At 31.6% G+C, this 24,952-nt stretch overlaps 4 protein-coding genes across 8 annotated transcripts; 2 read left to right on the top strand and 2 right to left on the bottom strand.

The window, feature by feature from the left end:
• Positions 1–942: 942 nt before the first annotated feature.
• LOC113523333 (UDP-galactose translocator) lies at positions 943–7,607 on the bottom strand. 4 transcript variants are annotated; one of them, XM_052895664.1, is made up of 5 exons: positions 7,227–7,607; positions 5,874–6,014; positions 3,620–3,730; positions 1,664–1,878; positions 943–1,305 (listed from the first exon to the last, which is right to left on the bottom strand). In XM_052895664.1, exons 2-5 carry the CDS (start codon positions 5,992–5,994, stop codon positions 958–960), a joined length of 795 nt encoding a protein of 264 aa, XP_052751624.1. In that variant the 5' UTR covers positions 5,995–6,014; positions 7,227–7,607; the 3' UTR covers positions 943–957. The 4 variants fall into 4 exon arrangements, with proteins under 4 accessions (XP_052751624.1, XP_052751625.1, XP_052751626.1 ...); XM_052895665.1 differs by having other exon boundaries at positions 5,874–5,988; XM_052895666.1 differs by having other exon boundaries at positions 5,874–5,981.
• An 881-nt stretch (positions 7,608–8,488) lies between these two features.
• Positions 8,489–10,279, top strand: LOC113523628 (cytochrome b-c1 complex subunit 8). The gene is made up of 2 exons (XM_026909629.3): positions 8,489–8,735; positions 10,110–10,279. Exons 1-2 carry the CDS (start codon positions 8,582–8,584, stop codon positions 10,202–10,204), a joined length of 249 nt encoding a protein of 82 aa, XP_026765430.1. The 5' UTR covers positions 8,489–8,581; the 3' UTR covers positions 10,205–10,279.
• A 2,125-nt stretch (positions 10,280–12,404) lies between these two features.
• Positions 12,405–14,684, top strand: LOC113509109 (uncharacterized). Its single transcript, XM_026892393.3, has 2 exons — positions 12,405–13,829; positions 14,367–14,684. Exons 1-2 carry the CDS (start codon positions 12,780–12,782, stop codon positions 14,637–14,639), a joined length of 1,323 nt encoding a protein of 440 aa, XP_026748194.2. The 5' UTR covers positions 12,405–12,779; the 3' UTR covers positions 14,640–14,684.
• Positions 14,591–23,665, bottom strand: LOC113509115 (coiled-coil domain-containing protein 22 homolog). Of its 2 annotated transcripts, none has more exons than XM_052895650.1 (8): positions 23,408–23,665; positions 22,437–22,608; positions 21,003–21,267; positions 17,948–18,216; positions 16,956–17,183; positions 16,159–16,298; positions 15,728–15,893; positions 14,591–14,984 (listed from the first exon to the last, which is right to left on the bottom strand). In XM_052895650.1, exons 1-8 carry the CDS (start codon positions 23,455–23,457, stop codon positions 14,757–14,759), a joined length of 1,518 nt encoding a protein of 505 aa, XP_052751610.1. In that variant the 5' UTR covers positions 23,458–23,665; the 3' UTR covers positions 14,591–14,756. The 2 variants fall into 2 exon arrangements, with proteins under 2 accessions (XP_052751610.1, XP_052751611.1); XM_052895651.1 differs by lacking the exon at positions 23,408–23,665 and adding an exon at positions 22,946–23,285.
• Between the last annotated feature and the right edge of the window lie 1,287 nt (positions 23,666–24,952).

The raw sequence follows: 24,952 nt of genomic DNA, 5'->3' as shown, positions 1-24,952 counted from the left end.
GAGAGCTGCGGCGGGAGATTATGTTCGCGACATTATTTGTATATATGTAATCGTAATTTATAGTTGTTAAGTCCCTAGTTTAATCGTTTTTGTATACTGTTATTTTATATAGATTTTACATAGATTTAAGATACCTATAGTGTAAGTCAAATAAAGCATTCTTTACGTGTTGTCATTATTACCTGCAAGGAATAGAAATTGTAAAAACAAATAAGAAATTGTAAATTGTAATAAATAAATAGACGCTATATGGTACCTTCTAAAGAGATACGCGTCTCGTTCACTCTCGCCCCGTCCCGCTCGCACAGATTCGCTAACGCGAGTTAGAAATGTTATCGTGCGAGCGGGCGGGTATAAAGATAGGCCGCCTCCCGTCGAGCGGCATTCGCTTCCGAGCAGCGACGCACTACACTCGAGAAGAAATAGGACAAGAAGAAAAAATACTCTCTTCAGACGGTACCGGAGGCTTCAGAATAGTAATCGCTGTGTTTCACTCCAGCCTGAACCAACGCCCCTACAGTCCACGCTCACCGAACGGCAGTCCACACCGTTCAATAGTGAATAAGGGATCGTTATAATCAAAGAGTATGGACACATTAATAGCAATATTTTTCAATTTAATATACACGCGATCGCCTTTGGAGAAATCTTAATTAATTCCTAGTGAATTTATCACGATGGGTTGGGTGTTGTGACTTAATGTAATGATTTAACTATTAATGCGTAAAATAATATATGGACGGAGTTTACCATTCCATTTTCATACATTAAAAAAACACCTCTAAAAATATTTTTTCACTATATGACTTTTTAATTCCACACAGTTCAAATAAGAAAAAGTATCATTAGAGTTTTTAATCACATTCTTACTTTTCAATATTACAAAAAAATTATAGAAATCATAGTTACACTACATAATATGTAGATCCACACATATATTTTATTTTACCAATAATTCTATTGTTTATAGAATTTATAGAAAAAATTGTGATAAATTTCATTCATGCTACATTTTAATATACTTACAGATATATCAGACTCCTTCAACACTTTTTCGAAATAAATTCCTGCAAATCCCGAAATAAAACAAGCTGCTAATGCCGCACTAAATCCTAATACTCTGGATTGTTGTGGTAAATTAGGGGATGTTTTGTTGCTTCCAGATGTCCCCGTAGAGGACAACTGTACAAGTGCCACGCCTGCAGCTAATAGTCCTAGAGCCAACCATTGCCACTTTTTGAGTTTTCTTTTTAAAACGACTACAGCAAACAACGCAGTTGTCAGCAATTTTAATTGATACGTAACCTGAAATTAGAGTGCAAAAATAAAAGAAATACAGACAATTGACAACTTCCTCTTTCCACCAGCAATATTCAAAGTTATGACGTCCCCTTTAAAGAAAAATTCACATATCCTCTCTCAAACTTAATTTGAAGTTCTAATATTTAGATCATGCGTCTTGCCGTATAGATGATTTTGTCCCATTTTGAAGATCTGCATCGTACATAGGAATAATAGGTACAAGGAACGTACTCAATGGGAATCGCAAATCAAAATGTATATGTAAATAGTAAGTAAACATAATATAAATACATATATATTATGTTCACATAAAATTATAAATATTGTGCATGCTATTATAATATAGAATAAACTGAATTACCTGGTACGTTGCAGCGTCTAGGTTTGATGCAGACACATAAAGTAAATTATTTTGCACAATATAAAGAAAAGATGGCACACAAACTCGTAGAGTGTCCTTCACGTTCAATATGACGGTTGTATACATAGAATGTACTCCCTTTTTAATATTGCCAGATTCTTGCATCACAAGGGCAACGCAAATTATTAGTTTAAATACCTCCGCCATAAATACAGCTGAAAATTAAATGTTCATATATTATGTTTTTCGCATAATAATTTCTGTTAAATTTGTTTTTCTTTAAAATACCTATCCAAAAAAATTCACATTAGTACGATTAGCATGTTGAAACTTGAATCCTTATGAAACTAAAATAAATTATCAAAATTGGTTCATAATTAACTAATATATTTACGGGACATAAAAAAGTATACAAGAGAAATAGAGTACCACCTCTAGAATGAATAAAACTTTAAAGCTAATAAAAATGCAAAACACTTTTATTTACTATTTACTTCTTTATAACAAACTGAGACTACTACCTAGACGAAATTGGATGAAACTCTAACTCGTGTTTTTGGCCTCCAAGCATATACAAGGTGCAACGAAAATTAATCTAGGAATAAAAATCGTGACAATGAACAATTTAAGGAACAGGTTAAATCAAAATATGAACGTAATTTTATGCCTTTCAGAGAATTTAACAATACCAGAGGGGACTTTGTTCAAAAATGGATCGCTTGGGTACCTCTGTTCCATTTGTGTTTCAACCGTAAAGCAGTTGTGTTTGCATGGCTGTGTTTCGGTTTGAAGGGTGTGATATGGCGTGAATTTACTGGGTACAGAGGAATAACATCTGAGTCCTCAGGAATGGCAACGCATGGGGGGTATCATGGGCGAAACAGTATACTCTGTTATGTCCATGGTACTGCTCATGTCTATAGGCGACGATTACCACTTTCCATCAAGTGTATCGTTAGCTTGTTTGCCATTCTAAGTTGTATAAAAAAAAATTAACAATAGTGTGCGGTTACGCTTCTGCAACAGACTTTGAAACATCCCAACACCAAAATTACAATAGTCTGACTATAAGTTACTATATTTGTTCAAAAATTATAATTTGATTTCGGATAGTTTTATTATAACCGATACACGTATATGCGTAAGAATTATCTATAGATAGGTATTTTTATTTTAATGGATGAGAATACAATGGTAAACGTGCATGGACAATCAGTATACGCTTGCGGGGTACCAGTCGGAGATGATAGGTGAAGATAAAAGCAGGTCTGTTAGACCACCGGGACGAATACCACAAGAATTAATCACGATGATTTCCAAGGGGAACCGCCTGGAGTTCGACCTGATGGGGCTGTTAAAATCCCATTTTTTTTATGGTTAATTCTTGATAAATTCGTTACAATCAGTTAAATGACTTGCTTTCATCATCATGTATCATGTTTTTCTGGTGCCACGCACGCATATACCGATAGTGCAGACGGGGTTACCATTACATCTTCGCCCATAAAAAAAATACCATGTGCGGCCCACAGTAAATCGACGAAATAATGATGCCCTCTTTTATCTAAAAAAGCTTGATGTTGTAGTTTTATTTAGGACAGAGCCCGTGGCATTTTGCCTGGTCTGCCATTCTATGGTTACGCAATTGATACGAAGATACATAATATTTTTCAAGGTCTATCTAAATTGGAGATAATAGTCATTTTCAGTCAAAAAATTATGAAACTTTAAATCAAAACTTCAAAAATAAAAAACAAATTGTTGTATTTTGTATTTGACATTATTCGCAATAAGCAATAGCTTAAGCATAAGTACCTATAGTAATAAATCATAATAAATGTCAGTTAAAATTCATAAGACTATTTCATAATAATATGAAGTCAATATTAAGAAATTGCTAGTAATTAAAATCATAGTGCAATCACTAGTGAAATAACACAATAGAATGATTCTCACCTGCTGACGATGAAAACATCTCCACATCTCTTGTGCGGGCATATCGCATACTGAGACCCAATACAGCATTTTGTAAAGTTAGAATGACTAAGCTAACATATTTTATATAACCTGAAAAAAGCTATAATTTTAGTATAAGTAAACTTTCACACTTACATAACATTATTCTAGGTTTTTCGACTTTCAAGTTCCTAAGTACAATATTTAAGGTTATTTTGTTCAGAACATTACTGAGACGAAACCTTAGGACGAAACTAACACTAGACTTATTTGTTAATTTAGTCATATCCAGTCCAGCTAAGCACAGATAGAACTTTCGAAAACAATATAGAGGCTATGTCACTCGCTGTTAATGTATAGCTTTCTATAGATGAAAGATTTTTTTTAATTGGTTGAATAGTTTTTGAGTATATCCATTACAAACAATCACATTTTTCCACTTTATAATATTAGTGTATTTTTTTTATTTTAAACCCTAGAAAATTTTAAAAATATAGCTACAAATGTTACTCGGATACATTTATGATTGTTATGATGATGTAGATTATGAAGAAATGTGTATGAGTATTATTTATACTCCTCCATGCTGTTTACCACAACGGAAGTATTCAGCCTTACCCGAAGATTTATAAGACAACCTTTCACTCTTTCTGTATGATATTTTATTAACATCCATCGGTTCTTCTAAATCTATATTAGATTTGCTAGTCCCTGGTATAACTATTAACTAGCATCACTATTAGCTGATTCATGGGACAACGCCATATTGCAAACCGACTGCTGTAACATTTTTCTTTGAAGAGCTTTGTCTCGAATCCCACAAACTAAACGATCACGCAAAGTGGGTCCAATATCTTTAAAGTTTCAGTGAATTGATAATTTTCTCAAATAAGCAAAATAATCTCGGACTTTCTCGCCTTCTTCCTAATTTCGATTGTGAAATTTAAGATTCTACAATTTCATTTAGTGTAGGGTGGAAATGATTATCTAAAAGTGCTTTTATATTTGAAAATGTAACTGCACTTATCTTCATAGGGGCTATTAGTGAAGAAATTAAATCAAATAAATCAGTACCACATACTGCTAGTAAATTAGCCTTTTTTATCATCCGCCTTCGCTTCAGTTGTTTTTAAACAAAATTCAAACCTTGTAATATAGTTTTCCCAACAGCCATTTGCTACATCAAATTCACTAATTTTATTAAAAATTTTATAATTCAATTTAGGCACTTGTAATTGTTATTTAATGTTTGCACTTTTTTTCACTTTTTTTCCCTCGTCGCCACTAACGTGTAACAACGTGTAACAGCAGGAAATGTTAAATTTATCAGAGCACACGTATTCACTCATCTAACATAAAACCAGACTGGTTATTTTTAAGTACCCTCAAGAACAATATATATATATATACATACATATATATATATATATATATATATATATATATATATATATATATATATATATATATATATATATATATATATATATATATATACATGTTATATAAAAATGTTGATTATCTGAGTTTGTTCCAATAGTTGAATAAGTTTTGTTAAATTTATTATCACTCATTCTAATAGACATCAGATGATTGTCATATGATCAGGTTAATTACTTGTTTATTTTATTAATAAGTTTCTTAGCTAAGTAGCTAAGTATGATTATCACTGCAATCATTACTTATTTGTACCTATTAGTGATGCGCTAATCCAAATAATTTTGTTATTCAAATAATTAATAATAACAAATTTTATTTGGTGTGTGTTTTATTTTGATATGCCATGTACAACACATGTTCTCCGCAGCTTTGACCATGCTCATTATACCCTGTGTTAAATAAGAATACTACTTCCCCATATACCCAATCTGAAATTTATTTAGCTGTTTAAGCATAATTAACAAATATTCAAACATCTTTACAAACTAACATTTATTATATTAATTGAATAATATATTAGTATCTATATACTATACTACTACTTATTCACTCTTACTACTATTTAATCATACTTCATTAAATCTATTCAGATGTTAGTCAGTTTTGTAATAGTACAAATTAATAAATTTAGAAAGCAGATGCACAAAAGGAATTTTAAGTCCATAAATGATAAAAATTCCTGTTAACATAACTCATATATAAAGTAATATCAAGGCAATACAAATGTATTTCATTCTGCCAGACAAAATAATACACTGACTAATTATTCTTTATCTATAGATGCCCTTATCTATATAATCCTTAATAAAATTACCTCTTTTACTGCCTGCATATACTTGTGATTTTTTTGTATCCTCATCCATATTCTCTGCTGTGAGCTGTGTTTCTGCTTCTACTTCAGGTACAGTTTCACTGGTCTCATCTGTTGACTTCATAGGTACTAAGTTGATTTATCCTAATAGTAAAAGGTAAGATACAAACCAAAGCTGATAAACTCAAATAATATGTGTATTAGAAAGTAAATGTATAATATATAATACTTAGATGAAAAATAGATAACTTATACACAGTACCATAATCTTCCTAAAAATTTATATTTTTTTTAAATTAATTTGGATGTTAAGAATAAGTAATAATACTAAAATCAACTTCAAAAATTTTTGAATGATGACCTTATGGCAAAAAACTGATTTAATAAAAAATAAATAAATAATTGAGTAGACAGTTCATCTCAATGCTATATTAATTAATTACATGACATATATGTTTCATCAAATTATGTTGAATAAATCATGATAGTTTCTTATAATTTGCTCAACTAATTCTACTTATCCACTTTATAGTATGAAACCACAAAGCCCCAGAAAGAAACAGGTCTTTGTTAATAATAAAAGATATGTTTTTTAGAAAATTCTCCATTAGTTTGTTAAAATAAGATGTGTTAATTTATATTAACTCTTTTTTTTACTTTTTGGAAGTCTATGTTTAAACTCTTGGTATAAAACAGTCATATAGTTGTTAACTTGAAACCTACCAGCAAAATTATCAGTAAGGTCCACAGGAGCACTAGTAGGTCCCCTAAAAGGTCAAGAATGCCCCTATGCTGCGGGGTCTACAAATCTTTACCTACATCACCATTATAAAGTTGAGGAATAATTATGTGTCAACTTCATAACTAACACATGTATTTCACCATTTTTAGAAAATTATCTCTTATGGGGTTTTAACTAAGAGGCCAGTCTTGAAATTGTTTAGCAATTTGGTATGATGAACTTTTAAAACTAATTTTATTTCTTACTTCTTTAGTACTTATTCATTTAATTCAATGTGATAAAGAATACAGAATTCAGACATTAAAATAATACAGTCTGCTATATAGTTGATTATTAAGCCATAATATACTATAGTAAGCCATAGTAATATATATATTACATGTCATATTAATTTTTAATTATATTGATTTACATACATGGGAAATCAAGTTATTCTTTCAACAACAATGCATAAAGTATACATTTAATTTCTTCTATAACCCAACTAAAATTAAATAAAGTCTTTTAACGCTTTCAAATAAAAAAGAATTAGGTAATTTATTTAAACACAAACAAAATTTTTTTTAACAATTAATTAGATAAAATTAAAATATAATTAATGTACAGATACTAACCAAAGTAAAATTTTTCTTAGATCCAATAGAGAAATTCTTCTAATTAACACACAACTTTTAATGACACATTTTTTTAAAGAGTTTCTAATTTTTATACGTCTAATATATTTATTTTAAGCAACATAATAGGTAATATAATACAAACTTCTTAATTATTCCCTTAGGTACTTTGAAATTACTCCCGTATTATAATAATAAATTTTAATAATAACTATTGCGGAATAAACAATTGTAGAAAATTTTCATGTTAATCACAAAAAGAACAATATTAACTTTTTATCTTAATATTTCTAATAATTTAGTGATTTGATTGTTCCTTCTGATTTTTTTCTAGTCGTACACATAGGTAGGTAATTATTGTATGTGTTGACGTTGCATTCAAATGACAGACACAGAGCAAGTAATTACTAAGTTACAAGAGATGGTATCAGCCTTAACCCTTAAAATACTGATTTTTTAAATCAAATTAAAAAATATACGTGTACCCTTTACTGTGTTTACTAATAGTAAAAAAAATCAAAACGATATTTTTGTATATTTATTTAAAAAAAAAAAACATTTGGTAACATGAAAACAGCTAAATATTAATATAAAATCATTTGTAGGCGCCCAATGCGATTTATAACCCCGGTGTCAAATTTAAAACTTCAGGTATTTAAGGTTAATCCGCAAAACCTGGAAAATGAAGTTTTTGAAGTAACAACATTAAATATTATAAAATAAATGAATATCCATTTTGTGGATATTACTATTTTTAGCTTCTATTTAAAATGTTAATCGTGCTATTAAAAAAATAATATTTTATTATTTAAAATTTTCAAATTTTACGAAAAGCATAAATAATAAAACAAGTACAAGTATGTTTAGTTATTATACTTTACTTCAGTTTTAAATCTCATCATCTTCTTACCCTTATCCCAATAATTTGGGGTCGGCGTAATATGATTTTGTCCATATTACAAAAAGACTTGGTTTTAAGTTTTACGACCGGCCACCTGTCTGACGTCAACCCTCTGTTTAAATCTAAAATCATTATTCAATTTTAAATCGATCTCTAAAAGAAAAAAACAATTATTCTTACATGAATCATCAATACACAGATCTTTATTCATACTCTGATTCCTATTGATCCCCGTTTACCATATTGTTATAATCTTTAACATTACCTATCTAGGTAATTTTAATCTATTTTGACGACATAATTCTTGTTCTTAGACAAAATCTCTCTAATCTGTGTCATTAGATTCTGTCTTTAGACATGGTCTCTTTAATCTGTATTCCTACATTGTCACTCTTCAAATCTAGTTTTTCTGCAAATTACATTTATTATATAATCGGTAAAATAAATTGGAAAAATGGGTAAACATTTTGGAGAACTAGCCAAAATTCGTGGTTTGATCACTTATAAATTGTCTCCACACGAACAGCGAGCCTATGCTGGAGCAATTTCCAATGGAATCCCTAACATTTTTCGTAGATTTCGAGAGAATGTATTTAGGGTAGCTCCTCGTAAGTATTTTAGCATTTGTACATACCTCTTTCATTATTGTATCATTTCACAAGGTCCTTTACGGGTGAGCAGAGTACAGAGTGTGATGAAAAATGTTATTCTTACATAATTCATCCATTTTTCAAATTAGTTTTATGCATATAACCATAGCCCACTGTGCGGGGCGCCGTTCGGGCAAATGCTCAGAGCAGCAATTTATTTTCATGCGGTGTCATGGTCATTTATAAAGCTAGATTTTGTCCCTTACCCTGTATAACCAGAGGGAGACTGTACAAAAGTCTATTGCTTGGGTACCTCTGTCCCATTCGTGTTTCAACCGTAAAGCAGTTGTGTTTGCATAACTGTGTTTCGGTTTGAAGGGTGAGATATGGCATGAATTTACTGGCTACAGAGGAGTAACACCTGAATCCTCAGGAATGGCAATGCATGGTGGGTAACCTTTTTTATTCCTCTAAACTATTATCTATACATAAGGAATTTGTCAAAATGTGCAATTTTTATCATTGACTAGTTTTTACCTGTAACTTTGACTGTGCGACTAGTATATGTTAACTGAGTGGGATAAAAAGTAACTTCTCTTTCACTTTCTCATATAATATGTGTATACCAAATTTAGTAGTTATTAGGTGTTAAGGTGCTAAGACATAACAAACAAACTCTTCCACATTTGAAATATCAGTAGGGATAATATGCCCAATCTCATTTAGATGTTTCTTATTTTTTCATCATAAAAAATTCTATTTCACCCAACCTTTAAACTTTTTTTTGCTAACTTTTAAATAATAATTTAAGTGAGTTAGGTACTTATGTCTTTGAAAGCATTATTATTGTGTTCTGTCACTTTTTACATTTTACTGTGGTTTATTGTAGCACAGTCCTTACAGAATTTTGTAATCAAGTCTGTTTCCTCTTAAAACCTTAATGGTTCTGCAATTGTTAATTCGCCATACTCACTATAATATTTGGTATGAAAAATGAACACTTATCTTAGTCAATAAAAATGTTCCTTTGGGATCATAAAAATAATCATTTACAACTAAAGTAAATGTAATTTTTTTGTTTTTTGAATTTTTAGTTATGATGTTAAATATTGAAAGGAAGGTCGATGAACTTTTTCCATCCCTAGGATTGTCTGGTGCCTTCCCCTGATTACAAGTGGAGCTTTCAGCTATATGTAAGACATGTCTGAGAAAACATAATAGTAAACACCTTAAGGGGTATATACAGACAAAATTAACGTTCATTACATTTTGAATTAGTACATTAATTATCAAATATGATCGTTCAATATTTTTTATAATTAAATTAAAATATAGTTGGGAGCTACTTAATCATTTTCTTAATAATAAAATTTGCAACTTATTTATTTTCAGCTTTCATTATCGGATATCTAGTTTATGAAGGAGTTGAAAGAGAACATCATCGTCTTGGCCGCAAGAATCCTGCTGATTTTGAAAATGATCAATAAGTAATATTATACATTCTATTATTTTATAAATTATTATGTTGTAGTTATTGTAATTATTAAATGTAATATACAACAGCTTGTTTTTGTCTATAATATTAGATAATATCATTACAAATATTGTGTCAAAAATGAAAATTACTTAACCATCAGCCAGAAGTTGGGTTGTGGAGCCATTTTTAAGGGTTTTTTATATTCTAGACTCCATCTAACTGAATGCATCTTAATAGATATATTGTTAAGAACCTCGATTCAATGGCAGTTGATGTTCATCCCAGCAGCCCCTGTCATTCTATATAAAAAAATTGTATAAGAAAACAATAAATAATGGATTGCCTTTTTGTCTTACTTTAAATGTTGACTTTAAATGTTGTTCTTACTAACTATACTAGTTTGGGTAAACCAAAATTTTGATCCTGATTCCTTGTTTAATACAGTTGCCTCAATATTTACTTGAGTAGTATAACTAATTTCCTATATTATATACAGGGTAATACGGAAACATCCCATAGTAGGGCTATTGGGGACTCAAAATATAAAAAGGGAAAAATCTTTTTTTTCATACTGTGTCTATGTATAACAGCTACAAATCAATAAAATTTATAGGGTTTTTGGTGTTATAATATTCGATATGAACTATACCAATGAATATGCAGTAAATCAAATGAATATATGTAATTTTTTTTTATTAATTAACTTAAATTTTAAACAAAATTTAATTTTTTCTTTATCTTATTAAGCACACTTGGTGAGAAAAAGATGTATGAAAGTCTAAATGAGGTGATAAGTTTGAGTGTGGTGATCACTAGTTTCAGTGAACCTGCAGTTAAACGCCCGCTACAATCTAATCGGACGATTTGTTAACCTTTGTTTATGACAATGTTGATGAACTCTGACCTAAGTAAAACATGGGTAAGACAAACCTAGTTTTTTTCTGTTTATATGGCCTGGCACAAAGTGCATTCACTAAAAATTAAGTTTGAGAAAGTAGATTTTTTTAAATAATGTCGACAAAGCTTTTGGGAATGAAGTTTGGACTTTACTGGTGAAACTTTGGGCCATCATTAAGTTACAGTTAAATAAACAGCTGTAGTTCAGACGCATCAGCAAATCCATGAATTGAATCTCCTAGGGCAAACCGCTTCAGATTAAAACTTTCAATTACAGGCAAATCCATTAAAATGCCTTGCCAATCCGCAACAATATCCGCAGGTGGTTTGTCATCCCATGACAACTTTAATAGCCAAAGCCGTTGCATCAGAATCTTACCTTGTAAAATGATTGGAGAAATCCAGCCCAATGGGTCAAAAGTTCGAGCTACCGTCGACAAGATGAAACGCTTTGTACATATTACATTATCATTCAGCTTGGTATGATAAGAACTATCATTACTGGGATCCCATTGGATGCCTAATATTTTAATGAAGCTAGGCTCGTCCGCATTATCTACAAAGATACGTAGATATGTCTCTCAATAACTCCGCGGTGTTAGAGGTCCATTTACTGAGATCAAATCCGCCCAATTTTAATAAACCGGTCAGATCCCGCTTAAGATTTTGTGCTTCTTCTAGCGTATCCGCACCACCCAAAATGTCATCCATGTACACGGAAGTACGAAGAAGACGCGCCGCCGCCGGAAACCGTGATTCTTCGTCCTCAGCCAACTGTCTTAAGGTCCGTATCGCGAGATAGGGACTCGACTTCATCCCGTAAGTGACGGTATTCAATTGATAAAGTTGAAGAGGCATATCTGGGGACTCTCTCCAGAAGATGAGTTGATATGGCCGATCTTTTGGGTTAATCAAACTTTGACGGAACATCATTCGGATGTCCGTTGTAAATACATATTTATGTAATCTAAATCTACAAATAATCTCCATTATGTCGCGTTGAAGCTTGGGCCCCGCATGCAAACAATCATTAAGACTAACTCCGTTCTTCTTAACTTAAAATGCATAAAAGAAAGAACCGCATCCAGATTTGAAACACCGAAAAACTACCCAATATATGAATGAAAAATAGTGTGAAATTACGTAGACTAAACCAGGTAAACTTTTTTTAATTACCGCTAATAAATAAGTATATTTACAAACCAAACAATCAGGGATGAAATCTAAAATTTAGAAAAGAAAAACAAAATTCACATTATATATAAATACAGAGTTGGCACTACCTTTATAATCATGTGTGCCACCAGTGTATATCGATAGCGCAGGCGAGGTTGCCATATCATTATCGTCTATAAAAAAAGATATATTATACCTATATGTAATAATATTTAACTAGACTGAGAGTGGAAATAGACCGGCACAGTTATGTGGATCGAAACTTATCTCTATAAAAAAGAAATTAGATTGTGATAGGAGACATAACAAAACTGGTTGCTCAGTTATTACATTATATTCATTGGGTTGCATAGATCGTATTCAAACTTGTTTCTATTTGAAGTGACATGAATATCTGAATATATAATAGTCTGATTTTGATCTCAGAGTATAACCTAAAAATTAGTTAACGCAAATACTTTTCGAAAATCTTAAATTGATTCTTCTTTAAATATTTTAATTAAGTTTTTACAATGTTACGGGTTATACGGAATATATGTATTCAGAGAAAAATTTTTTTAACTACATACGTACAAACAAAGAATTTTTTAACTAATGAATATAAATGTCTCGACGCTTGGAATAAACAAATCTCTTCGTCTTTATTAAACAGGATAAATCTTACAGATTTTTATAACACACTAGATCAACATGTTTCTTCCAAAGGCATTATTAGCGCATTAGATGTTGATATTTTTGCTAATGCTATAAAGGATCCTAATTATTTAGAAGAACTGAAGGATCTCTTGCTCAAGCTAAGACTTTCTTCAGAGACTGGTAATATGTTAGAGTCCACACATCATGCTACTATTAGGAATTTTATTCAATATGAACGCATTCAAGAGCTAATTGAAATTTTGAAGGATCCCCTTAATTTTGGACTATTTCTTGATGATTTTACAGCAAATATTCTACTAGACAAACTTATAACTTCATCTAACTATGAACAAGCTGCCAACGTAGCTGCACTAGTAATGTTGCAAGAGGAATACAATAATGATATAACTTGTGCATTGTGTCAGTATGCTTGTTATAAATATATAATAGATTACATTAAACCTGAAATTATTGAACCAGTTGTTGAAAAACCGAAAAAAGTGGAAGAGATAAAAATTAGAGTTAAATATTTAAGAAATCCCTATTTTGATGACCATTTTGACTTAAAAGATCTTTATACATTATCTGGTAAAACCTTGGCGTGGATATCAGAAAAAACAGTTACCAATTTAAATAAAAATTTGCAACTAATTGGATGGTTGACATATAAAAAGTATAATAAATTAGAGACACTCTGCAACAATATTGTTCAAGATAATTCTTCAAAAATATATCCTGAAGTTATAGAGTTATTGAAGAGAGAAAGCAACAATGTAGAAGAACAATCTAAACTTATATTAGAAAATTGTATTTTGGCATTAAAAAATGTCAAGCTTTCAGAGGCGTCTTTAGAAGAGTCTTTAAAGACACACATAGAAAATGCTATTAATAAAGTTCAAAATAAAGACATAGCAAACCAACAAAAGGTTTGTATTTATGTAAATAGTTCTTCCTCCCACCTCTGTTATATTTCTTATTATATATATATATATACACATCTAGATCATGTTTGTAAGGACCAAGCATTTAATTATTTGATCCATTTGTATAAAATACTAATAATCTATTTTGGTGTTATAATAAATAAAACTTTTGCTTTATTAGTATAGATCAATAAGTAGTAAAAAACAAATCTATGGATGTAGATGGTGGTTGTTTTGAGGCTGATTATAACAATGCTTATATTATGAACTTAGAATAGCTGAAATTTTGATAAAATTAAAACTATTAATGAGTCTATCTCAAGACAATTATTAAGTTTTGGTCTCAAATTTTATTCATATACATAGGAAAACTCATGTTTTATTCATCATGGTCTTTACTACATCTGAATAATAGCTCCATTTTGACAAGAATTTGATACTTTGATAAGGTCTTATTTTGGTTAGACTAGAAATTTTGGGATAATTTTAATGTTAAATAGGTAGAGATATTAGCATGATAATAGTTATTGTGTTTTTCAGTTATTCAAATTATGGGAAGAGGTAAGGCAAGAAAAACTAGAAGATCAAACGAAACGTTTAGACAGAGCGAAGCGTTTGCAATTAATCCAGGAAAAGGAAGTTAAAATGAAGGAGGAAGAGCAAAAATTATGGTTTTTTGAAAATCAAGATAGTATTGATTTAGAAATTGAAGAAAAAGAAAATCTTACAGAGGCAAGCTCTACAAAGAATGAAACATCAAAAAGTAGTGACAATAATTATATTCCACCAGAAATTTTGCCTAAACGAAAATAACAAAACTTAAAATTTATTTAATTAATAAAATTATTATTGCAATTATTTTTTAGTTTTTATTATACAGAAAGCATAACATTTTCATTTAACTAATACTATATTAAATTAGTCTCATTACTAGTTTGGAATAGATTCCTTTTGCATTTGGGTGAGATCAAGATTGATCTTTTTCAAAATATCTTCAGTTCTTTTAGCCTTTTCATTTTTAATATTATCTTCTAAATCTACTATATCCCTGGCTAAAGAACCAGTATCATTGACCAGAGAGACAATTGTATTGCATTCTGAATGTAACAGTGCTAGTAACTTGTAAGCTTTTTTAGCTTGATCATCTTTCTTTGCATCCTGTAATTCAAAATAAATTTAAAAGTGAATGTAAAGCCATTCAGGTTCATGTGCACTGTAAATATAAAAGTTTGTCTTATACAATTCAATACCTATTTAGGAATTTTGAACAATAGGTCTATAAAGAATTAAGTAAAATTATATTAGTGATTACATTTATAATATGAAATATAGAAAAAAAAAAATTAAAACACTTATTGGTATCTAAATGCATTTACATAAAATAAGATAATGTCTGTTGATATTACAATCAGATTATTAACTATAAGTTATGAACATGTATATTATAAAGTAGCTACTTTATGACAACCTTACTAATCTTATAAAATAAAATTTTGGCAATAAGAAAACCATATCAAGATAATATTGTGTATAAATATAATGTGACAAGATGATGTGATGTCAGAACAAACTTACAGGCAGATAAAAATTGTAGAAATTTGGCTATTATTGCAATCGTTAAGGTCCTTCACAGAAGTTTTGCAAAATACATTTTTATTATATGTATAACTATAGACTTAACAGTAAGTTTTTGTATCACTCCTCATATAATTTTGACATAGGTACATATGGTATGCGGGATAAAGGTTATAGGCTACTTTTGTCCTTGCTGATATAATTGAATAACCTTGTAATTTCAAAGATTTTTAAATTAAATAAATGAAATAATAAATATTATATTATGACAATTATGATACTTAAATTCAGACAGAGACAAAATAAAACAACGCATATCGTAATACCTTGAACAAAGTTTCATCTGCAAGAGTAAAGCATCTATCTAATTGACCTTCCAAAGAATTTATTTCTTTTTGTAATTGTCTTGTATCTTCTAATATTTTTTTTATTTCCATGTTTTGTTTATCAACATTGCTAATTATTTCTAATATTCTTTTCGTGTAAGTTGACCTGTGAACATGATATTATATTCGCACACTGGTAAAATTTGTGCATACAGACAAGTGGCAATTTTTAAATACGCCCACGCAATTTTCACAGTAGAACAGGTAAACATTTACGTTTTTTTGACACGGCAATTTCACTTATTAAAAAATATATAAGGTACATTCTTAATCAGGTCGATTTCTATGTGGTCTTCCTTGGAAACCATTGTGGTCTTTGTAGTATAAAAAAAATATCCAATAATCAAAATACGTATATTTTCCATACAAACCTTTTATTACCTCCCTTTAATTTTTCGTAATTTATTTTTAATTGCTTTTTTATTTTCTCTTTTTTTTCATATTCGTCTTTCATATCTTTAGCATTTTGTTTCAAATTTATCAATATATTTCTACATTTGCTTCTTTCAGACTGTAATTAAAGTTTTATAGTAATAAAATAAGTAGGTATAAATTTTGAGAATAATATAATCATAAATCGATACTTTTATAGTTTTTTACATAAACCTTCCTTAAGGGGGTTTTGTCAGTAGTTGTCACGCTTGGCAGGCGGGTTGGCAACCGCAGTTAAACTTTGGAGATGTTTTAAGAACGCTGCTGCCCATCCCTCGCCTTCCCTTAGTCGCCTCTTATGACACCCATGGGAAAGGAACGGGTGGCCTATTCTATGCCGGGACCAAATGGGAGCGGATTTTAGTGATCTTACTATACTACAAACCGGAGAGTATAATGATTTTTTAAAGAGTATAAAAATATTGTATCTATTAATAATGTTAAATTCTGTGGCACATAACATGCATTGGTAGTGGTTTGAAGAAAAAATAAGCAGAAGTAACAATGATGTCTAATAATTGGTGGAAACAATTTTTTATTTATACATTTTAAAATGATTATTAAATAGTTTTTAAAATAATAACTTGTGTAAAATTGCAATCATCATCATATTAGCTGTTAACTCTCCACTGCTGAATATAGGAAAATTACAATACATATTTAGGTGGAATCACAAAACTATAGAGATAGGCTCTTAATACATAGATAAATATCGGTTCTGTCATAAATATGATACCTCAGATAAAGCCATACTGCTTCGTATTTTATCGATTTCTACTTTGAGGGACAAATTTTTTGATGTTAACTCTTCACTTTTCCTATGTAACATATTGATGTTATTTTGGACTTTTTCCAATGTATTGTCTATTGCTCCTTCATTTTCTATGTCCGTTATTCCAATACTATTTAGAATATTTTGAACATTTTTCATATCCGCTTCAGCTCTTTCACATGATTTTATGGCCTGAAAACATATTAATTTTAGTTTTTAATCTCATAACCAATAGTAAAAAGGAACTAAACTAAGAAATGAATCGGCTGTCATATTTGTACCACGTTGTATAGTCTTGTTGTAGGAGGGCAACTATAAATTTAGTGGGGGAAAAAATGAATGTATTTCATTATATTTTATTTCAGTACTTGTTTTCAATTGACTTCAAAAAGAAGGAGGTTCTCAATTCGCATGTTTATATGTTCTATGTTCAAAATAACTGATTTTGCCACAATTGAAGTCAGTTTTGTGGAATGCAATCTTATATTCTTACTCATTCGAGCGCTAACCGATTGGCACATTTGTTTGCTATTTGTCTAAGGAAGCTTTATATATTTTATAGTTTTGTGCTATAATTTAAAATTTTATAGAATCAGCTTTTTTAGAATTTTGTACCAAAATAATACAACAAAATGTTTAAGGTACGACTTTGACCATTAGTCACCGTATCCTACTAATATTGAAAATTCGAAAATTTAATGATGTTTGGATATTTGTTACTCAATCACGCTTTAACGGCCTAAGGAATTTGAATAAAATTGGTATATGGGTAGGCTATATTTACAGTATATTTCATATACTGGTTCACGCAAGTAAAGCTCTGGGAATTGTTAGTAGGTCTATATTTTTGAAATTACCGAGTCTATTGATTTAAAATCAATGAAAAAAAAGCATAGCGTCCTAAAAGGATAATTAGTATCAAGTAGAGTTTAAAGTAACTTTGAAATTTGCTTTACCTGAGAATATTCAACATCCATCACATTCCTTTCACTCTCTAGAGTATCTAACTTTTGCCTTAGATGAATAGCAATTTCTTTTAATTCTTTTAGGCTTTTATTTATTTCGCATGCCATATTCGTTTCATCTATACAGACATTTTTGATCTCCTCAAGATGTGTTATAGGTAAAGCTTGCTTTTTATTTATAATTTCTTTCATTTTCAGTAACTTTTGTACCAATTCCTCTTTAGTGAGACTAGTTTTTATTGTAGTTTGGTCACAATTTACTAAAAAATAAAATGCTTGTCATTAACTAGTGTGGCTTTTGTCACTACTTTTCTACTTGACCATTTATGAGTAATATGAATATGAAAACACAGGTAACATGCTTATTTATTACATAAGAAATACAGAATCAGGTAGAACCGATGACAGACAAAAAAATAGACTACTACGATATCCTTACTAATATTATAAATGTTACTTCTTAGCGCCTTAATGCTGTGAAATTTAGTATACAGGTACTATATGGGATGGCCAAGGACATAGGCTACTTTGTATCCCGACCAAGTGGATGAAGTCTCGGACAAAATTCCGCTCTTTGGAACCAAGGGCAAACGGAGCAACATTTCTACGGTATCCCCTTCGCTCAATGTGGGCTTCTGCAACATCAGGGGAATACACTCCAATCTAAACGCTGTCCACCACCACCTTGAAACGGCGTGGCCGGTATTGTTCTTTCTAACGGAGACACAGATATCCTCTCCAAACGAAACTTCATACCGGACGTACTCGGGCTATACACTTGAACATTGTTTTGTTTCGCGTGCCGGTGTATGTGCATATGTCAGAGAGGATATCTGCTGTCGCCGCCTTGAACTCCTGAAGGTACGGACCTGTCGATTTTATGGCTGCGCGTAGACTGTAATGACCATCCTCGCGTCTATGCATGCCTATACAGGTCTCATAGCGGTAACACTGAAACCGACCAACTCATTAAGCACGTCCAAATGGCTACAGATTCCCTGCTCGAACAGGTTCCCTCCGCTGAAGTCGTGATTCTTGGCGACTTTAATGCCCACCATGTCGAATGGCTTGGTTCGCATACAACCGACTATGCGGGAAGATCTGTTCATGATTTTGCTTTGGCTTATGATCTGACGCAGCTTGTTTCCTCACCTACGCGAATACCTTATGTGTTGGACCATTCACTTTCACTGCTGGATCTTCAGCTGACCACTCACCCAAACAACTATGTGATTTCTGTCGAACCCCGCTTGGATCGTCGGATCATTGTCTGGTGCGGAGCGAGGTGCCTCTTATGAATCCGATTCCACCTCGTTCTACAAGTAGACGTCGTGTTTGGCACTACAGGTCGGCAGACTGGGATGAGATGCGGGTTTTTTCGCATCTTACCTATGGAGGCAGGTTTGCTTCACAGTGAAGGATCCCGACGCCATCGCCGATTCGATCGCTGATGTCGTGCTTCAAGGAATGGAATTATTTATTCCTAAATCTGTGGTACCCGTCGGTGGGAAATCTCAGCCCTGGTATGAAGCCTTTTGTAGAACAGCATCTCGTCTGAATCAGAAGTGCTTCCTAGCCTGGGCCAAAGGTGTGGTGGCACGAGATCCTAATATCAGTGTCCTTAAAAAGAAGTACAACTTTGCCTATAGATCCTTCAAAAGAGTTTTAGCCACAGCGAAGTCAGGGCATATTGGTAGAATTGGCAAGAGATTAGCTAGTTTACCTTCGGGATCTCGAGCTTTCTGGTTTCTTGGTAAAGCTGCACAAGGAAATTTCTGTCAGTCATCTTTCCCACCATTGCGCAGGAAGGATAACTCATTAGCTCTGAACGCCAAAGAGAAGGCCGATTTCCTTGGATCACTCTTTGAATCAAACTCGACGTTGGATAACGGGGAGAAACCACCGCCGACCATCTCGCGTTGTAAGAGCTCTATGTCGGATATTAAATTCACGCAAAGATCAGTGCGTAGAGCACTTCTCTCCCTTGAAATCCATAAGTCGAGTGGGCCCGATAGCATTCCTCCAATTGTGCTTAGGACGTGCGCACCACAGTTGATTTCGGTTCTTACGCGTCTTTTGCGGTTCGGTTATTCATCAGGTATAGTTCCAAAGTTTTGGATGACTGCCCTGGTACATCCGATCCCTAAAAAAGGAGACCGCTCAGGTCTAGCTAATTATAGGCCCATAGTTATTACTTCCTTATTCTCAAAAGTCATGGAATCTATCATTAACCATCAACCAACCAGCTGATCTGTGATCGCCAGTATGACTTTCGACAGGGACCCTCGGCTGGTGATTTTTTGGTTTATTTAACACACCGATGGGCAGTGGCAATCGAGAATAAGGGAGAGGCCTTAGCTGTTATTCTGGATATTGCGAAAGCCTTTGATCAGGTGTGGCATAAAGCGCTAATTTCTAAACTACCTTCGTTTAGGTTGCGTGCAAGATTATGCACTTGAGTTGCCAGTTTTCTTAAGGAACGTAGCATTAAGGTCGTAGTCGACGGAGCATGCTCAGATTTAAAACCTGTGAATGCTGGTGTCCCGCAAGGCTGTGTACTATCTCCGACATTGTTTCTTCTGCATTTCAATGATATGTTACAGATCAGTAATATTCATTGTTATGCGGACGACAGTCATGCAAAGATCTCGCGGGCACATACCAATGAACTCCGGAACAGACTTGTGTCTGAAATCGAAACTTCACTCGATCAAGTTTCGATCTGGGGCTAACGCAATCTTGTACACTTCAACCCTAAGAAGACACAAGTCCGTGCGTTCACCGCAAAAAAACTTTCAGGGCGCTTCCCTCGACAATAAATCGAGTCTGGGGATTCCTGGTGTCGATATATCTAGCGAATGATGTGGGCGCGAACTTATCAGTCTCTCCTCGTAGGTACCATTTACCTGCAACTGCGTCGCCTTAAGTTCCGATAGTGTATTTACAATATGTGTAAACAATATGAAACTTTAAAATTAATTAATACTATTTATCCTGCGCACCTTCAGTTTATATGCAAAATGTAAATAACATATAATTAGATTACCCTTGGAATATGTAAAATCACCAATACTCTGTTGACTTGGAAGATTGCAACAAGGTGGAATCCAAATCAAGTTCATTTCTTCACCAATTTTATATTTAATATTTCGTAAAAGTAATGATTTTCTATTTGTATCTATTGCATCGGCTGTTTTCTGTTTCCCTTCATTTGGTAATCTTTCAATGAGAAACATAAAGACTTGTCGTAATTCTGCTTCATTATAATAAAGAAATGTTTGATAGCCAACATCATTTTTGTAACCCAGGTCCTGAAACATTTTTTTTATACAAGTTAAAATGGCAAACAAGCTGATGGCCCACCTGATGGAAAGTGGTAATCGTCGTCTATAGACATGAGCAATACCATGGACATAACAGAGTATACTATTTCGCCCATGATACCTCCCATATGTTGCCATTCCTCAGGACTCAAGTGTTATTCCTCTGTACCTTGTAAATTCACTGCCATATCCAACCCATCAAACCGAAACACCCCCCCCCATGCATTGCCATTCCTGAGGACTCAGGTGTTATCAATCATGAACTTATAATCACAGAATTACAAGTAAGGACATCTCAGTGAGTCTTGGAAAGAAGCAACTTAAATATCAGGAAAATATAAAAAAAAAGAAATGGTAGTATTACAAAGAAGAATACCAAAATAACAAATGTGCTCTCCTATATATTGCATTAAAATGAGTCAGACATAAAGAAAGGTGTAAGTATGACCAATGGACACTTAAGATTACAAGATGGAAATGACCAAATGACCAATGGAAACTAGACCTAAAAAATCAATTGACAGACAACATTAAAGAGTAATCTGAAGAAAACTGGATTACACAAGCACATGATAAACAAGAATGGAATACACTGGAGGTGGGTTGTACCCGAGTTCCTATAAAAAAATAAAGAAAAATAAAAAGATATATTTTTAAATACTACCACATAGACTACTAAGATTAAATATTAAGGTAAGTAACTAACACAAATAACACTCAATATGTAAACTAAGAATAAGATAATAAAAAGGCTATATTATGATATACTGATAGAATCACAGCAGAGCTTCTGAAAGAATAATTCAGCTTTTTAATTTACTTTCTCTGTTCTGCCAGACTCTTTTCTTCCAGAAAGGTGAAGTACCTAAATTAAGAACTGTTTATTTGCTACTTCTTAACAAATCGCTTAAATAATCACTATGAAGGTTTGTATATGGGTACTATATGGGATGAAGATTTATAACTGGCCAATAAACATATACTGATAATGCAGATGACTTTAAAGGCCCAAGAAATATGTAAATCTACTATCACAATTACAATCTCTTTCCCTCCTCATTTTTACATTTATAATATTAATTAAGATTATATAATTAATAATTAGTTTACATTTACAAAATTCTCTGTCTGTCTATTATTTAATTATTTTAATTTACCTTACAAATGGAGGCTATTTGAGCTGCCACTTCTATTCTGTGTGATATGCCTGTTGGTAATTTGATAGGCACTTTTAATGACTGATTAATGGTAATCAAACATTTAGAGGCGGATTCAATAATAGTTTCCACTGGCAAATCACATATATTTTTAACACCATCATCAATATTTCTATAAAAAAAAAAAGAAAAAGAGACATTATAAATATTTGAAAAAGCATTATTTTGTTTATAATTACAGGTTAATAGGATTACCCCTAAGGGTAAAACAATAATAATAAACACATAGTAGACATGGTTATCATTGATTTTAATAGTAGTTTTGAATATCAGATATCAAAAATATATATTTTAATATATCATACTGTATTTATTACTATAATTAGATTAGGCAATTAGAAACTGAAGGTCTTTATTTGGTTTAAGATATAGTTTAATAAGATATTGGAATAATACATAGATTTTATACTACAATTTATATTGCTATCTCTACCAATGTATATACTTACACAATTAGCCTAAATCTCTAAGAAAGAATATAACACTATCTACAAATTTCCCGTGTGAATTTGAAGACTACTATCCTACTATTATAATAAAATTGTAACTAGGCAATGTATATAGGTAAATTGGAGGTAATTGATAAAATTTATACGAGGAGTCTTAATAAGACCAATCAACCACAAAAAAAATTTTATGTTTGCTCTGATATCAAGCAAAAGCTACTGGACAAAATTAAATGTGGTTTTCACTGTAGTGTTGTTGAAGATCCAACTTAAAAACTGGTGTTTTATGTTAATACACCATCAAATTTACGCGTATGAAATAACGAGCAAACAAATAGTTAATGATATATTTATCAATTAAGTATCTTTGCTACCCTATAAGCGCACAGATAAAGACAATTATTATTTACTATACGTAAAGACAATTATGTATAAATAGAAAAGAATAAAAGAATTTTGACTTACATGTTTAATTGACGAAGAAAATGCAATATTATAGAATCTACTTCTTCCATGATAAAAAAAAATAGTAAATAGATAACGAATACTCTCTATGTGAGATAGAAATGTTTAAATACTGTATGGTATATTTGGCTGATACAAGTATGCAGTTTAATTAAGGTACGTATCTAAACTAAAACTTTAAATTTATATTAAAGAAATATTCTGATTTTCAAATAATATGTAAAATAATATTGACAGAAGCATATCCACAGATTAGAGAGACTATGTCTAAACAGATAAGAATCTCTTAGAGAGACATCTGCACTAAGAACAAGGAATTACATAGAAGAAATTATAAAATAAAAACTAAATTATATGGTTCCCTCTTAACTTCTTATGCAAATATAATTAGTAAAAAGAGGACGAAAGATACATCATCAGTTGCTATTTTTCTCAATTCATAGTAGGCAAGTCAATGTTTGATATCTCAATTATTAATCAATGACAAATTTAACATTATCGGATTATATATTCGACACAGTTTATGTAGGAAGTGTGCAAGCAGGTTTTATCTGAATTTGGTAGGGTCATACAGCCGTATAACATTTTGTACTGTATTTGTTAGAAATTGATTGAGTTTGTGGACTTTTTAAAACATTTGATAGATTATATATAGAATGTATTTTAACCGACTTTAAAAATAGGAGGAGGTCTCAATTCAGTTGTATTTTTTTTATATAACTTAGAATGGTAAACAATCTGACGGCCCACCTCATGAAAAGTGGTAACCGTCGCCTATAGACGTGAGCAGTACCATGGACATAACATACTGTTTCGTCCATGATACCCCCCATGCGTTGGCATTCCTGAGGACTCAGGTGTTATTCCTTTGTACCCTGTAAATTCACAACATATCCCACCCTTCAAACCGAAATACAGCCTTGCAAACACAACTGCTTCACGGTTGTAACATGAATGGGACAGAAGTACCCAAGCAATCGACTTTTGTACAAAGTCTCCCTCTGGTTTACATTAGTTGTTTGTTTATTTGTGTTCGTTAGATTAAAACGTCATTTCAAAATATAAACCAATTTGAAAATATATTTTTTTTATCTAATATACTTCTAGTCTGATAGAAATTTTACTATAATCGTTTTAGTAAGTGTTCGGTTTTTTTTATAAAAATAACTAGTTTGCCATGATCTATGTACGAATATATTGTCATTCGTAAAGTCTGAGGTATTATAATTTCATATTTTTCTATTTATTACAAGTGAGAGACTATACAAAAGTTGTCTGCTTGGGAACTTATGTGCCATTTGTATTTCTGTCATGATACAATCGTATTTGCATACGTTTCGGTTTGAAAGGAGGAATTTTTGATATATAGCAATGAAATTGATGTATATACACACATACATAATACGTCAGCATAGTGATAAGTAATACTCCCTTAGTCGACGCTTAAAGACGCCTATACTTGGCGATTTTCTTATTTCGGATGGCAGACCATTCCATATTCGAATGGATATAACTGTGAAGGAATTCCCAAAAGCCTGAGTATGA

Source organism: Galleria mellonella, unplaced genomic scaffold (assembly GCF_026898425.1).
Source record: "Galleria mellonella isolate WM207_F2 unplaced genomic scaffold, CSIRO_AGI_GalMel_v1 utg300, whole genome shotgun sequence".
NCBI classification, from domain to species: Eukaryota; Metazoa; Arthropoda; class Insecta; order Lepidoptera; family Pyralidae; genus Galleria; species Galleria mellonella.
Note: the sequence above shows the minus strand (reverse complement) of the source record. Positions and strands in the feature narration are given on the sequence as shown.

Excerpts from the sequence above, each read along its gene's own strand:
- LOC113523333 (XM_052895664.1), bottom strand. The coding sequence starts at position 5,994 with ATGAAGTCAACAGATGAGACCAGTGAAACTGTACCTGAAGTAGAAGCA. Across the intron at positions 3,731-5,873 it reads ATATGCAGGCAGTAAAAGAG|GTTATATAAAATATGTTAGC; the intron begins GTAATTTTATTA and ends AGCTTTTTTCAG. Across the intron at positions 1,879-3,619 it reads GATGTTTTCATCGTCAGCAG|CTGTATTTATGGCGGAGGTA; the intron begins GTGAGAATCATT and ends TTTAATTTTCAG.
- LOC113523628 (XM_026909629.3), top strand. The coding sequence starts at position 8,582 with ATGGGTAAACATTTTGGAGAACTAGCCAAAATTCGTGGTTTGATCACT. Across the intron at positions 8,736-10,109 it reads TGTATTTAGGGTAGCTCCTC|CTTTCATTATCGGATATCTA; the intron begins GTAAGTATTTTA and ends ATTTATTTTCAG.
- LOC113509109 (XM_026892393.3), top strand. The coding sequence starts at position 12,780 with ATGTTACGGGTTATACGGAATATATGTATTCAGAGAAAAATTTTTTTA. Across the intron at positions 13,830-14,366 it reads ACATAGCAAACCAACAAAAG|TTATTCAAATTATGGGAAGA; the intron begins GTTTGTATTTAT and ends TGTGTTTTTCAG.
- LOC113509115 (XM_052895650.1), bottom strand. The coding sequence starts at position 23,457 with ATGGAAGAAGTAGATTCTATAATATTGCATTTTCTTCGTCAATTAAAC. Across the intron at positions 21,268-22,436 it reads AAATAGCCTCCATTTGTAAG|GACCTGGGTTACAAAAATGA; the intron begins GTAAATTAAAAT and ends AAAATGTTTCAG. Across the intron at positions 15,894-16,158 it reads TTAAAGGGAGGTAATAAAAG|GTCAACTTACACGAAAAGAA; the intron begins GTTTGTATGGAA and ends TCATGTTCACAG.